Here is a 13847-nt window from a genome sequence, read left to right as displayed (position 1 = left end):
ACACTCACACTCACACACACACTCACACACACAAACTCACACTCACACACACACTCACACACACACTCACACACACACTCACACTCACACACACTCACACACACTCACACACTCACACTCACGCTCACGCTCACACACACTCACACACTCACACTCACTCACACACTCACACTCACACACACTCACACACACACTCACACACACTCACACTCACACACACACACTCACACTCACACACACACACACACACAAGCCACCTCCACCCCCAGCATCACCATCAACTGTCCTGTGCCTCCACAGTCATTCAACAAGCACGGCTGGCCTTGTCATTGGCCTTAGGCCTGAGATCAGGGCTGGGACATTGCTCTGAGTGCCCCCAACCTCACACAGCTCCCCAGCACCTGACAGACATTCTGTTAGTATTTGCTGAAAGAGAGGGGAAAATGGAAAGGAGGAAGTTGGGGAGAGCTTTCTTCCTGAGGAAGGTGAGTGAGGACACTGCGGAGGTCGCATCACCTGCCACGCCCGGGACACGGCCCTGCTTCACTGGGGACTCCAGACGCCCCCTATTCTTGCCGGCATTTCTGCTTTCTCACCTTTTATCATCCTATGCGCTGTGGCTAGGGTAAGAGCTCCCGACATGGCCAACCTGGCCACTAACCACCGGGTGAAATCCAAAATTTAGATCTCCCACCCATCAACCTTCTCTCAGGCCTCTAACCCCATGTGTTTTTCATATGCCCCAAGTTCAGAGAATTTCCCTTGTATGTGATATTTCTGACAATGCTTCTTCCTGTTGGACCCCCCTCTTCCTGCCATCCTTCACCTCCACCCACCCAAACTTACCCCGATTTGTAGGTCATGGTTCCACAAAGTAGGAGCAATCGCAGCCACCTCTCAATTCCCCAAACTTTGTTTTGTACTCTCTACCAGCTTCCACCCAGCCATATGGTCACCTGGGTCACAAGTCCACACGGCATATAGGCGGGTACTTCCCCTTTGAGACTATAAACTTCTCAAAAACAGAGACCTTTCTACTTTTTTCTTCATTTCCTCATGGCATAAAATAAATATCTCTTTAATTAATTTAGAAAGGATTCACAAAATTCACACAAATGTTTAAATTACTGTTGTCAACATTCACCTAATAAAGTGAATTCTATACTCCAAAGTATCATTTCAGGAACAGGGCTTAATGATTTTCCCTTAAGATTAGTTCTTCTTTTTTCACTAAAATCATAACAGTCAGACTATGTTAAGAATCAAAATTCAAACACTGTGGCAGCTAAAAGAAATTTAACGCCTGTAGTTGGAAATATTTCCATCTTATTAAATGCTCGTTCTTTTAGAAACCATTTCTAGGACTTAATAAAAATAGAATAAGGAAGCTACAAGTCCTATGTTAAATAAGTGACCTTTATTTAATTTAAATGGACAACTCTATTTCTTAAAAGAATATAAAGAGATATCTTAAGAAATCTGATCTCATGAGCTAATGGGACACACTAAATGGTCTCATTTGTGGACATGCACTAATATACCCAAGCTCTGTCTCAGAGATGATAATTGAATCTACTGACTGTTTCTTAAATGAAAAGAGTATATATCCAATTGTAGCATCCAGTTTGTAAGGAACAATGAATTTATGCATTCATGGAATAAATTAGGAATAGGATCTAAAGTTTTCTATAGACTTGAATTAAGTAAATGCTCTTTATTTAATAAATGAAGGAAATTACCTTGCCCGCCAGAATGCACGCGTACACACACACACACACACACACACCCTTCTCTAAGCTATTCTGAAATGACAGTGCTGGTAGCATAAAGAATCCATGTGACCTGCCAAGAAATGGGACAATTTGTGCTTAGGAACTAGTCATCTGAAATGAGAATGTTACATTTCTTCCGTATCCTGCTAGTTAAATGGAGCATTCACATACAGAACTCATACCGGACTTCATTCTTACAGGCCACAATCAGCACACCACTGAACTCAGCAGGTAAGATGCACATAGCTATTTATGGGCCAGTGCCATGAATGCTGTATACTGCACCTCTGTCCTCAGAAACCTTCTTTTGTCAATAGTCTATGAAACATTGGAGTTTTTCTCTTGGAAGATTATGAAGGTTTTTTTTTTTTTTAATGTAAGTTGCTTAAATAGCTGAAGTCAGGGGAAATTTTCTCACATTGAGATTTATTGGATTGCGAATAATCTCTCAAGGGAAGTGCCAGCAGCCCCATCAGCTGAGTTATTTAATTAAAACTATTCTAGAGTAAGTAGAAGTGATGTTGCCTGGGGGAGTAATTTTGCATTGATCCCTGAAGGATTGACTTGATGGTCTTAAAATTCTTAACAGCTTCAAAATCTCTAATGTCTTCACAAATAGTCTCCTACTATGTTCTAGAAGGAAAGGGAAAGTCATCCTGCCTGCAGCCTCCACTCCCCATAAAACTGAGGAAAGACAAAGACCTGCATCAAAAGCAGAGCTTAGGAGCCGAGTCTCTTTACAGATGCTGAACAACTGTCAGGGGCAGCTTTGGCTCTAAGGGAAATTCCCCGAAGCCCAAGCAGGGTAAGCTGAAAACTCTACTTTCTCTCTTTCTTCAGCTACTTATGTTCTTGTTTGTTTGCACATTCGAAAATCTAGCTCTCTTTATTTTTGTAAAATGCAAACTTTAACTTTCAGTCACAAATATGTGTCCATTTGTAAATTCCTTTAAGGTTTCTACGAAGGCCACTCACACCTGCTCCTCATCCTGCAGAGAAGTTTCTGGGAGAAAGTGCTAGAGATGGATGCCCACCCTCTGTAGTTTCCAAGCTTCCATGACACGAATCGTGGAGAGCAGGGAAGCCTACCCGTCGCACTGGGCGTGTGATGGACATGTTCCACGGTGACCCGCGTGGACACCCACGGCTGTCTGACGCCAGCTCTTGCTCAGGCACGAAGCCACATTTCCACCGTCCTCAGGCAGAGCGCCCACACACGGACACCTACTCTGCAGGGGAAACGCCTTCCAGAGATTGTGGTTGGCAGTACCTTTGGGTGCTGGGTGAAGAGCAGCTGTGGAGGAAACCAGTGCAAGAGGCGCGAGGTGTCTTGATCGCTGAGAGTTTAAAGCAGAAAACTCGAGAGCCGCACAGCCTCCGGCTGAGCTGAGAAACATTCAGGGGCCCCTGAGGATGTGGGGGCTGGGCAAGACCCCCCCCCCCCCCCGGCCGAGGCTCCTTCTCCAGCAACTCAGCCCAGTGTGCCCTACCCCACGGCCATCCTGGGACTAATAATGTGTCAACAAGGCTCGGTCTTGTACAGTGGACACAAGGGTTTTAAGCAGAGATCACAGCCAGTTCTGTCCCCTGCTCTGGGAGGCCTGGGTGCATTCAAACAAGTCTAAATCATGAGTTCCTTTCTGTATTTTGCTACCGCTAATGAGTGTAGAAGTCGGGGTTCTCTCATAAGCATAGAGACAGAGAAAGTGGAGCAAGAACTGAAGAATCCAGACAGACGTCACTCAAAAACCCACACCTGGACCTGAGCATGTACATTGATTCAGGTGTCGGCTACAATCACCAACGTCAGCTAGTAATTTTCCCCACTTTGGTTTTTGGCCACAGAGCTGCCAGAGGGTTGTGTCCCTGGGTGACACGTCTGCTGGAGTGTCTCCTCCCAGGCTCGGCACAGGGAGAGCAAGTCAATAACAACAGCCTTGGCACAGGACATCGTCACCATCTCACTCTGATTCCTATTTACTGCGCCCTTGAGAAGCTCAGGGACCATAACCTTGCTTTCTGTGGGTCTTAAAATGCTCTTTATTATCTGGTTTCCTATATGCTATTTTATTTCATTAAGGCCTGCAATTCCCAAGCCTTTAAAGTGTTCCTGTTTCACCAGTTGACTATTACTTATAGGCACCATTAAATACCTTTCCTCTTTGTCTTTTAATGAAAAACTACTGAAATGTATCCTTTAACACACGCTTTTTTAGTCTTATATATGTATGTATAAACACAAGCACATAAACATAGAAAAGGGAAAACTTTTATGACTTATTTCTGAGCTTGCTAGGATGGGCCTTAAGAAGGGTTTATGGTTTCATTCTTTAAACCATAGATCTAGAGCATTTTTTTCATTATTCCATCCCACTTTTAAAAAATTAAAAGCACTAGAGATGCTTAGGATGGTCACAACTCAATGAATCCACACTGGGACAAAGTATATGCACACATGTGTTGAAACATCAAACTATACACCATAAATACATTCCATTATATCTGTCAATTAAAAATAAAATTAAAAAGACAAAAGCATAATAAAAATAAGAATGCAACATCATCCAGAAATGTCAAAAAACAACTGGGCGTGGTGATGCACACCTCTAATCCCAGAGACTCAGGAGGCTAGGGCAGGAGGATCACAAGTTCAAGTCCAGCCTCAGCACTTTAGTGAGACCCTCTCTCAAAATCAAAAACAAACAAAAAAACAAGGATGGGAATGTAACTCAGTGGTAAATTGCTCCTGGGTTCATTCCTGAAGGAGGGGAGGAGGGAAGGAAGGAAGGAAGGAAGGAAGGAAGGAAGGAAGGAAGGAAGGAAGGAAGGAAGGAAGGAAGGAAAAAGAGAGAAATGATAAAAAGTAAAATCAAAAGTGTAGCTGGAGTGTGTTGTTGGTGACCCCCATATCAGGAAAGTGAGGGGCTCCTCCATGGCCCATTCGTCTCCCATTGGAACTACTTTGGACAGGAAAGACCTTCCAGGCCCAGCTGCCCCTTCACTGATGGCAAAGGAGGTCATCTGTGTACATTTTCTTCCTTCATTTTGTATTTGGGATAGGCCAAGCCAGGCAGTAAGGAAAGTGCACCAATATCTTCAGGTAGATGGTGAAAAACAAGTGCAAAATACATCAGCCTTCCTATGCCTTCTGAAGCAACATTGCAATAAACCAAGCCACGAATTGTAAACTAGAAGAAACTTCACTGATCTATTGATCCATCTTATGTGTTCATTTGATTTTAGAGGTCTTCACTGTTTGGGGTTATTGTTAGAGTCTTCTTTAAAAAATGAAAATAATCTTCCAGAGTTGGTTAAGCTAGACCCAAAGCTATCTCTTTTCTAGAGGATTTTCTAAAGCAATTCTCTCGGAATGTTACTTCATCCATCTTAGTGTCCAAATATTCTGACCTACCTCCCTCAAGGTTAAGTTCCAATTCCACTGTTTCAGGGAATCTATTCTGAATTTCTAATTAAAAGTGAATTCTGGGGCTAGAGATATAGCTCAGTTGGTAGAGTGTTTGCCTCACAGGCACAAGGCCCTGGGTTCAATCCCTAGCAACACACACACACACACACACACACACACACACACAGAGTGAATTCTGTCCTATAAATCACAGTAATACTTGTTGCTATTTGCCTTAAATTATAATTTTCAATATACAATTTTATCCCTTTCTTCCAACCACTAAATATTACTTTGAACGTCAAAGGTTTTTGGTAAAGTCTTGATGAGTGAGTTAATAAATGAGTCTATGTCCCCCAAATCAGCAAGCCCATGCATACAAGCCAGATCCCATCTTTGCACCCTGACATCACACCCACGTTGGGGAAAAGGCTGACCGTGCTGGCCCCAACCAGCAGGAAGCCAGCACGATCTGGAGAATCCCTTCTGTCGTGGGATTCCTCGGACCTGCCATCCATTCTGGAGCCCTTGATACTAAAGAGCCACTAAGGAGAAACACGTAGGCAGGATCCCAGGAGGAGATCACACGAGCAGAGCTACTGGCCCCCAGGCTGTGAGCACTGGCCTTGACGGGAGTCGGGATGGGGCCTTCTCAGAACAAGCATGGGTGACACAGACGGCCTCCTCCAGCCCAGGACAGAATGCAGCCTTAAACGGAGACAGGGTGAAACATCTGTGCCCAGTCGAGACAAGCCGACTGCAGGCAAGTTCACGGGGTCAGAAAACTGACATGGCCAGCACCAAGCACCTGCTGTGTGGAGCAGGACAGACGGCTACCTCCCTGCAGCCCCAGTTAGACGTGTCCGCTGCTCCAAGTCAGGGGCTCACCTGCTCCGCGTCTGCTCTCCTTACCCCGCTTTCTCCCTGCTTCCCCTGTGTCCTCTGTGTGTGATAGAAACCCCTTCCACACTTCAGGGTCACCAGCCTCCCCGAGCCCCACTTGGATTGCAGCTTCGGTCCACAGGACTTCACCAACCCTCTTTCTTAACATCAAGTCTCACTCCAATGACTGGAAAACCACTTATTTCCAATACCAGTTCCTATTTATTAGTTCAATAGTTCCTTTGTCAGCCAATCACAGGCTACTTGATGTTAGAGTCTGTAAACAAGTCAGGATGGTGCCTGGCATTTTGCCAGAGAAATGTTAAGAGTCTGTAAACAAGTCTGGATGGCGCCTGGCAAAATGCCAGAGGGAGTGGTTTGTGAAGTAACGCCAGCGAGCCATTAAGTGTGGAGATTCCTTATTGGTTGGCTGCTGTATCTAGTTTATGCTAATTAAGATAAGCTGTGTGGAATGTATATATACCCCTCCTATCCTACAATAAACGGCTCCCACTCCTGCTGTATCAATCTACACAAGTTGCTCGTCACCCCCGGGGTTATTTTGCTGCAGCCGGACTGCGGCAACTTGACAACTCAATGCTCCTGAGCTGACATCTCTCCTTTCCTCCAAGCCATGGTGGGCTCCTGACTTCCCATCTTTTCAACTGAAACTATCATTTTTCTTTCCTTGGATCATAAAATTTCAAAATCATTCTTGCAGCTTCCCTCTCTTTGACCTGCAGGCCAAATCCAAATGAGAATCTCATCCTTAACTAAGACAATTATTTTTGAACTGCTCAAAAATCAGAATCACATCTTTCTTCAACATTTTTATTGGAATTCAGTAGTTCTGAAAGAAATGTTATGAAATATTTTTGAGACAAGTGGGAAATAAAACACTCTAGGTGAGTGTAAACCAATAGTATGAGCTTTGAAAACCTGTGGCCCCTCCTGACTCTGTCTCCTTCCCGCTCACGCTTTTAAGCTGTGCTTTTCTTTGTAGTTTCACCATTTGCGTTTGACACACATAAATAACATATTGTTGGATTTTACATGTCTCTGAACTTTAAAGGAAAGGAATCATGCCCTGTGTATCCTTCGGTAACGCTGGCTTTCGTCAACGCGTTGTTCCCGGGATTCATCCCTGTTGGTGAGCAGAGTCACACTTCAGTGCTTTTCAGGGATGCAGAGTACACTGCTGTATGTATGCTGCCAAGGTCTTTGTCCATCCTATTGGGGATGGGTACTTGGCTTGTTACCAATTTTTTGCTCTTATGGTCACTATTGCAAATATTGTTGGGCACTTCTCCCAATTGGAGCAATCTTTAAAACATCAAAAGTAGAATTATTGGATAATAGGATATGTGATTCTTTAACCTGACTAATGCCATATGATTTTCCAAAATAGACGTGATAGTAATTTTCTGAGTAAACTGGAAGAGTGTTTCTGGATAAGATTAATGTTTAAATCAGTGATTTAGGAGTAAGCAGATGGTCCTGCATCATGTGGATGGGCCTCATCCAATCAAGTGAAAACCTGAATACAACAAAAGACTGGCCTGCCCCAGTAAGAGGAGGCACCCCAGCAGATTGCTTGGGACTTAACCTGAACCCAGTTTAATCTTGCTGGAAGTGAAAAACAAACTGGTCTTTTTTCTGTGTCTCTCTCTCTCTAAAAATGTTCAGCAAGGTCTAGATTAGAGAGGTTCAAACTCCATTCAGCACATCAAGATCTGGGTCACAGTAACTTTCCAGGTTTATATCTAATATTCTGCTGCCCACATAGTCTTAAATTTCTTTTTTAATATAGAAAATACCTGAGCCCATTTGTTGATGGGGCAGGGAGAGAGTCACTTCCCCATCCTGAGACCACGTCTTGTGCCACGTCTTGGTTAACGACCCTGAATCTCAGTGCCCTCAGTCGTCACGTGGAAAACATGATCACTCCATGGTATTTTTCAAATGTTAAATGAGATGACATTTGGATACCTCATACCAAGTAGGTACCGTGGGAAAGTTAAGTAGCATAATATTTGAGTGGGTCACCCATTTGGTGGTAAGTTTCATAAACAGAATTATGTTTTCTTTAACAGAAGCTACATTTTCTTTTACTTTGACCAGTAAGGCCAGAGATTTCAGGGAGGCAGAAATTTTCCCCAGGACCCTACTTCCATCACTACTCTTGCACAAAAGGGCTGCTTTTGAAATGTTATCTCCTAAGTCACCTCAACAGGTTTCCCCATGAATTAACTAAAATTCATGCAGCTGTTATTACTATAAAATAGTCTAAATCCATTGCTAATTCACAAATGTCTATTCCTAAACTAACACACATTTTTAAGAATTTTTTTTTATTAGCAGTATTGTTCATCCAGAATAAGATATTCAATTGGCCCAACTCTAGGCAGAAAGTGTGAGGGGAAGGAGGAGGTACAAGGTGGGCACTGGTTGATGATTCCCAGGAAGGGCCCAGGTGGGGGAACACGTCCCCCAAGCTGTCACTTTATGTCTAGTTACAACTTTGCCCAGTGGGACCCAGGCAGAGCTTGAAGCCTTGGAAAGGCCACTAGACCTCAGTGTCCTCATTTGTAAAATCAAAGAAATGCCCACACTCAAGTGTGTAATAGGGGTTAAGGGAGAAGATCTGTGTAACACTGACACGTGCAATCCCCCACACCTGAAAAGCTACCAACAAGCAGCAGAAGTCAACACACTTAGAGGGCAGGGACTTGATTCCTTCATCCATTTGAAGTTCTTATAATCTGTTATAGAAATTAGAATTTTCAGATTCCAAGTTTTAGTTTTTTCTTGTTAAATAGATAATCAGCTCCCCTTGACATTATACCAAAAACGCAATCATTAGAGATCCTGGATGTTGTGAACAAAACGCATAAGGAAAATCTTTGTTATATTCAACGTAAACTTTGAAATACAACTAATATTCAGTTTAAAGTCTCTATCATCCTCAGTTTGAAACAAGGAAGCCCTCAAATCTCCCAGTGAGGTGGAAGATCCTGACTGGTTCACGATGTCAACTGTTCTGTAAAAATAAAAATGATCAAGACCAACATGTAAAAAGCTACCATCACAAGGAATGGAGCCAGATGAGGACTGGTACCTCTTTGGCAACTAGCTGAATATTTCACCCTTGATCATGAAAAAGCCCATCAGGCGGGGAGCTCTCTTTTACCCTGTTCAAAATATGAGAAGAACAACGAATTTAGATGATAAGAATAGAGGACTATTCCCAAAGCTGTTCGCACATGATGCTAAAAATCCTACCGTGGCACAGCAATAACCTTGACAATTCAGCTCCATACTCCATCCTAAACATTCAGAAAAGGCCAGGCTGCCTGTTTTCAATTGGTTGCCTTGTAAGAGAAATTGAAATACCTGACCTGTTGCTAAAATTTCAGAGGCCGGACCACGCATGGCAGGGAGACGGGCCCATCTCCTTCCAGCCCTGGAGGCTCAGGCCCCATGTACAATCCCAAGACCCTTACCAACCCACACCTTCACTTGAAAGACTGGTCAGAAGGGGACTATACTTGCAAACAGCACTGAACAGATGTCTGCACACAGCAGCAAATGGGTTCTGTATGGCAAGATGGAATCTTTCAAAAAATTAGTGTGTAATTAAGGTGGTGTTGCCAATTAACACTCTGTAAGTCCTAGCTATATACACAAAATTAGTCCTGAGCTAAACATAAAGAGAAAGGGAAACTATGCACATAAACATTCTTTCCTTGCAATACCTTATATTCCTCATATAATACTGTAATTATGTTTTGGAACATGGTTTGCTTGGCCTGGGGTTGTAGCTCAACAGCAGGGTGTTCGCCTGCCATGTGAGCAGCTCTGGCTTCAGTTATCTGCAACATTCACACACACACACACACACACACATACACAAAGCAATAAGCACACGTGTGTGTGTTTGAAGCACAGAACATGACTCTCTTAAAAATAAATCATATAGTGTTCTCCTCTATATATTCAAAGAGTGTGATTTGAAAGTCACCAGGTAAGAAATGGATGGTTTCAAAATTAGACTGTCATTTATATATGAAAATGTCAACATTAATCATTTTGTATCAAAAACACAGGAAATGCTAGTAATAATGATGGTAGTAATACTTCCTATTCTCTGATGACCATGGGCCAAGTTCTTTATAGTCTCCCTAAACTATTCAACAAAGAGAGTGCTGTTATTAACTCAATTTACCATTTCAGAAACCCAAGATTAAGAGAGAGAGGGAGTGCCACTGATACAAATTTATATAAAAGTACTGGCTATAACACCCAAGCTTTCTCAGTAAATCGTATCCACTCTATGTGGCCACTACAGAAGGACCAAACCACAACCACAGGGGGACAGAGCAAAATTATCCCAAGACATCATTAGACTCTCACATGATAGCCAGTGACTTCTGAAGGAAGAGTCCTCTCTAGGTGAATTTGGAAGGGGTGGAAGACAGGGCCACTGTTTGAACCCTGCCAGGATTCACTAATAATCTCAGATGACGTCGTATACAAGGACCCGGAGCCATCCAGAGGTTGAAGCCAGTGCTGAGTGCCTAGCCCAAGGGCCGGCTCCTGAACTCACGTGTGGCCCCATCCACGAATCTAAGCTCGTGTTCTCATGAAAACACCTAGAGCCCATGCTTTCTGATTCCATATTGAAATCAATGAGCCACTTCCACACGGAAACGACAGCCCACTAAGAAATGAAATTGGTCCACAGAATCACTCCTTTGAAACAGTAAGATCATACAGCCCGGAAAAGGGTTTGGGGAAAGCCCCAAGAATAGGATAAAGCATTTGCAGCTTCCACTTGGGCTTGACAGAATTCAGTATTGTGGAATTCAATATTGTGGGGTGGGGAGAGGGAGAACGAAATTTGCCCTTACCTGACTGAACCACACGGATTGTCTTTTTCCAAGTTCCATGTGTGTAAGTCAGGAAAGAGCAGGAATAGGTGCCGACGTCGGTCTCAGAGGCATTATAAAAGGAGAGGATCACAGTGTTGGGAGCCGTCGTTGAGTTCAAAAGGTGAACCTTCTTGACATAGGGGTCATGGATGACCACACCGTAAATGGGGTGGAGCAAGCCTATGGACTTCTGCACATCGTGGATCTTAAACCACTCCACCTGGGTAATGTCCACTGATGGGTACATACATTCTAGAGTCATATTCTCAGCAAATTTAATAGTCGTGTCCCAAAATGTCTCTTCACATAGAGCTGAAATATACAACATGACATAAATTCAGTTAGACTTGATAATGGAATACCAAATAAATACCTTCAGCTTTCTAACAAGAGGAAGGAAGGAAGCTGAGATCTTGGGAAGACTGGCTGTTTTCTACTGCTCATGTTGGCAGTTGTAACCTCTAGTCCTTGGAACAAGTGAGAAATCATCAAAGAAATCCTGCACATATCACACTGAAATACCAAAAATCGAGTTAATTTGTTAAATGAAGACAAAAAGATTTTTTTTTTTTACCTTTGTGTACATGAAGAATAGCCAAAAGGAAAGTAAGATAATCCATCTCTGGAAACTGCTTGGGAGGCTGGTGCATAAAAAAAAAACCAATTTGTACGGCATTACATCTCAGGCCCAGCACAATGACGGTCTCCTTCCTTTCAGATGTTATCAGTAGCGTCTTCTTTTTCTGAAGTATGAACACAGGAAGAAGGTCTTAGCTTCAAAGGCAGGTTTGCTCTCGTACAAGGATGGGCAGATTTGAGCTCTCTCTCTCTCTCGGGGAACAGCTATTTTCAAGATCTCATTTTCTACAGAAAGTCATTCATTCAACAAGCGTTTGCTGAGTGTGTTCTAGGTGCCCAACTCTGTTCTAGGACATGAGGATAGACAGACTCAACGTGCACACACACACACACACACACACACACACACACGCTTCTTGCCGTGCCCACATTCTAGTGGGAAGAGATAGAAACCAAAAAAAACAAAAGTAAAAAATATGTGTACCAAGTTAGAGGTGGTAAGTGCAGGAGAAAACCTCAGCAGGAAAGGGAGGCAGGCAGGAGCTAGTGTCTCCTTTTCAGCAGGAAGGTCCAAGGACTCCTCAGTGACAAAGGGAGATGGGAGCAGAGGCTAAAGGTCAAGGGGAGGTGCATCAAGGTCTTGGGGACAGAGTCTCCATCCACAATAAGAGCCTTCCTCCTCCTCTACCTGCGAGCCGGCCTCAGGCACTTGCTTAGGTGGAGATGACAGACCAGGGAGGGCTCTCCATACCCAACAGAACCATGTCCAGACCTCATACAAAGCCACCATTCTGCCTGACTTCCTTATTCAACTTTTCATTTTGAAAGGATCATAGATCTCCCAGAGTTGGCGAGGCGGCCAGAGCGGTTCTGCACGACTTTGCCCAGTGGACCAGTGGCTGTGTGGTACCTGGCCACAGGACCATACCCAGAATGTGACTGGCTGCCCAGGGGCACCACTGCTCTTCCTCTTCTTCCAGGTAACACTTGTAATCCCTGGGACTCTGTGAAGAACACCTTAACACGCCAGGACAAAGATCCTGTCTCTATGAGAGGGGCTGTGGAGTATCTGGCCCACTGACGGCACCGATAGCGGGTGAGTGGCAGTCACTGAGGATGGCCTGACGCCCAGAAGTTTATCTATGGTGTCCCGCAGGCGCCACTGGCAGCCAACGTGGGGACGGTTTCAGTTTGCAGTGTCTAAGAGCCCGATCAGTTCAACGTGTGCGTGTATTATGCACCAGGCCCCTTGATGCACTCAGAGCCTTTACCTTCCCTAAAGCCCCCACGTCTGAAATCACAGTATCGCTACGCACTTCAGTCGGAAGAGGTACCTGTTATCTCTGTTCTGTAAGTAACTCAGCACAACAGTCACCCCAATCTGACCGTGATGCCAGCTACCCCCTTAGTCCTTGGAAATACAAGCATGAGGAGATCAGGGCCATGCTCACAGCCACAGGTGACACAGTGGGTCAGAAAGACAAAAAAGCAATTGACTACAGTGAATGACAATTTCTATACAAATTATCTGACAGCCCAAAGAGGGAGTCATTCATTTTAACAGATTTTAGAAAGGTTTCACAGAAAAAAAAAGTGGAAGAAAGATATGTTCATGGAAGGCATTTTCAGGAAATGGTGTGACTACAGTCTAGGGGTTAAGACTACAGTCTAGGGGTGTGACTCTAGCCTAGGGGGTGTGAATAGAGTCTAAAGGGTATGGGTCTAAGGATGTGACTATAATCTAGGAGCGTAATTGCAATCTAGGGCTTCAGACTATACGGGTATGACTACAATCTAGGAGTATGTATATAGTAGATGGGGGTGTGACTACTATCTAGGAATGTGACAACTGTCTAGGGGTGTGACTACCAATCTAGGAATGTGACTATAATATATGGGGGTATAGCTACTGACTAAGGGTATGACTACTATCTAGGGGTGTAGCTATAGTATAGGGGTATCTGTACAGCCTAGGAGTGTATGACTACAGTGTAAAGGTGTGACTGCCACCTGGATCTACAATCTGAGGACATGACTGGTAAAGATGTAACTAAAGTCTAGAGGTGTAAACTGTAACCCAGGGGTGTGACCAGAGTCTGGGGGTGTGACCACAGTCTGAGGGTGTGATCACAGCCTAGAGACATGACTATGCTCTGGAAATATGACTACAGTCTAGAGACAGGACTATACTTTGGGAATGTGACTATGGTCTTGGGGTGTGACTGTACTGTGGGGTGTGATTATAGTCTCGAAGGTAAAGAAATGGCCAAAAATGAG

The 13847-nt window shown here is 43.9% G+C and overlaps 1 protein-coding gene across 1 annotated transcript in view; it reads right to left on the bottom strand.

The window, feature by feature from the left end:
- Cd226 (CD226 molecule) overlaps window positions 1–11626 on the bottom strand; it is a 59581-nt gene extending 47955 nt beyond the window's left edge. The window contains exons 1-2 of the mRNA XM_076837207.2: window positions 11566–11626; window positions 10971–11303 (exon numbers count right to left, since the gene is read on the bottom strand). Coding sequence (XP_076693322.2) covers window positions 10971–11303; window positions 11566–11611 — 379 coding nt within the window. The 5' untranslated portion in view covers window positions 11612–11626. The remainder of the gene's footprint in view (window positions 1–10970; window positions 11304–11565) is intronic.
- Between the last annotated feature and the right edge of the window lie 2221 nt (window positions 11627–13847).

This window comes from Callospermophilus lateralis, chromosome 17 (assembly GCF_048772815.1).
Source record: "Callospermophilus lateralis isolate mCalLat2 chromosome 17, mCalLat2.hap1, whole genome shotgun sequence".
In the NCBI taxonomy this organism is placed as follows: domain Eukaryota; kingdom Metazoa; phylum Chordata; class Mammalia; order Rodentia; family Sciuridae; genus Callospermophilus; species Callospermophilus lateralis.
This window is presented reverse-complemented; position numbering and strand designations above follow the sequence as displayed.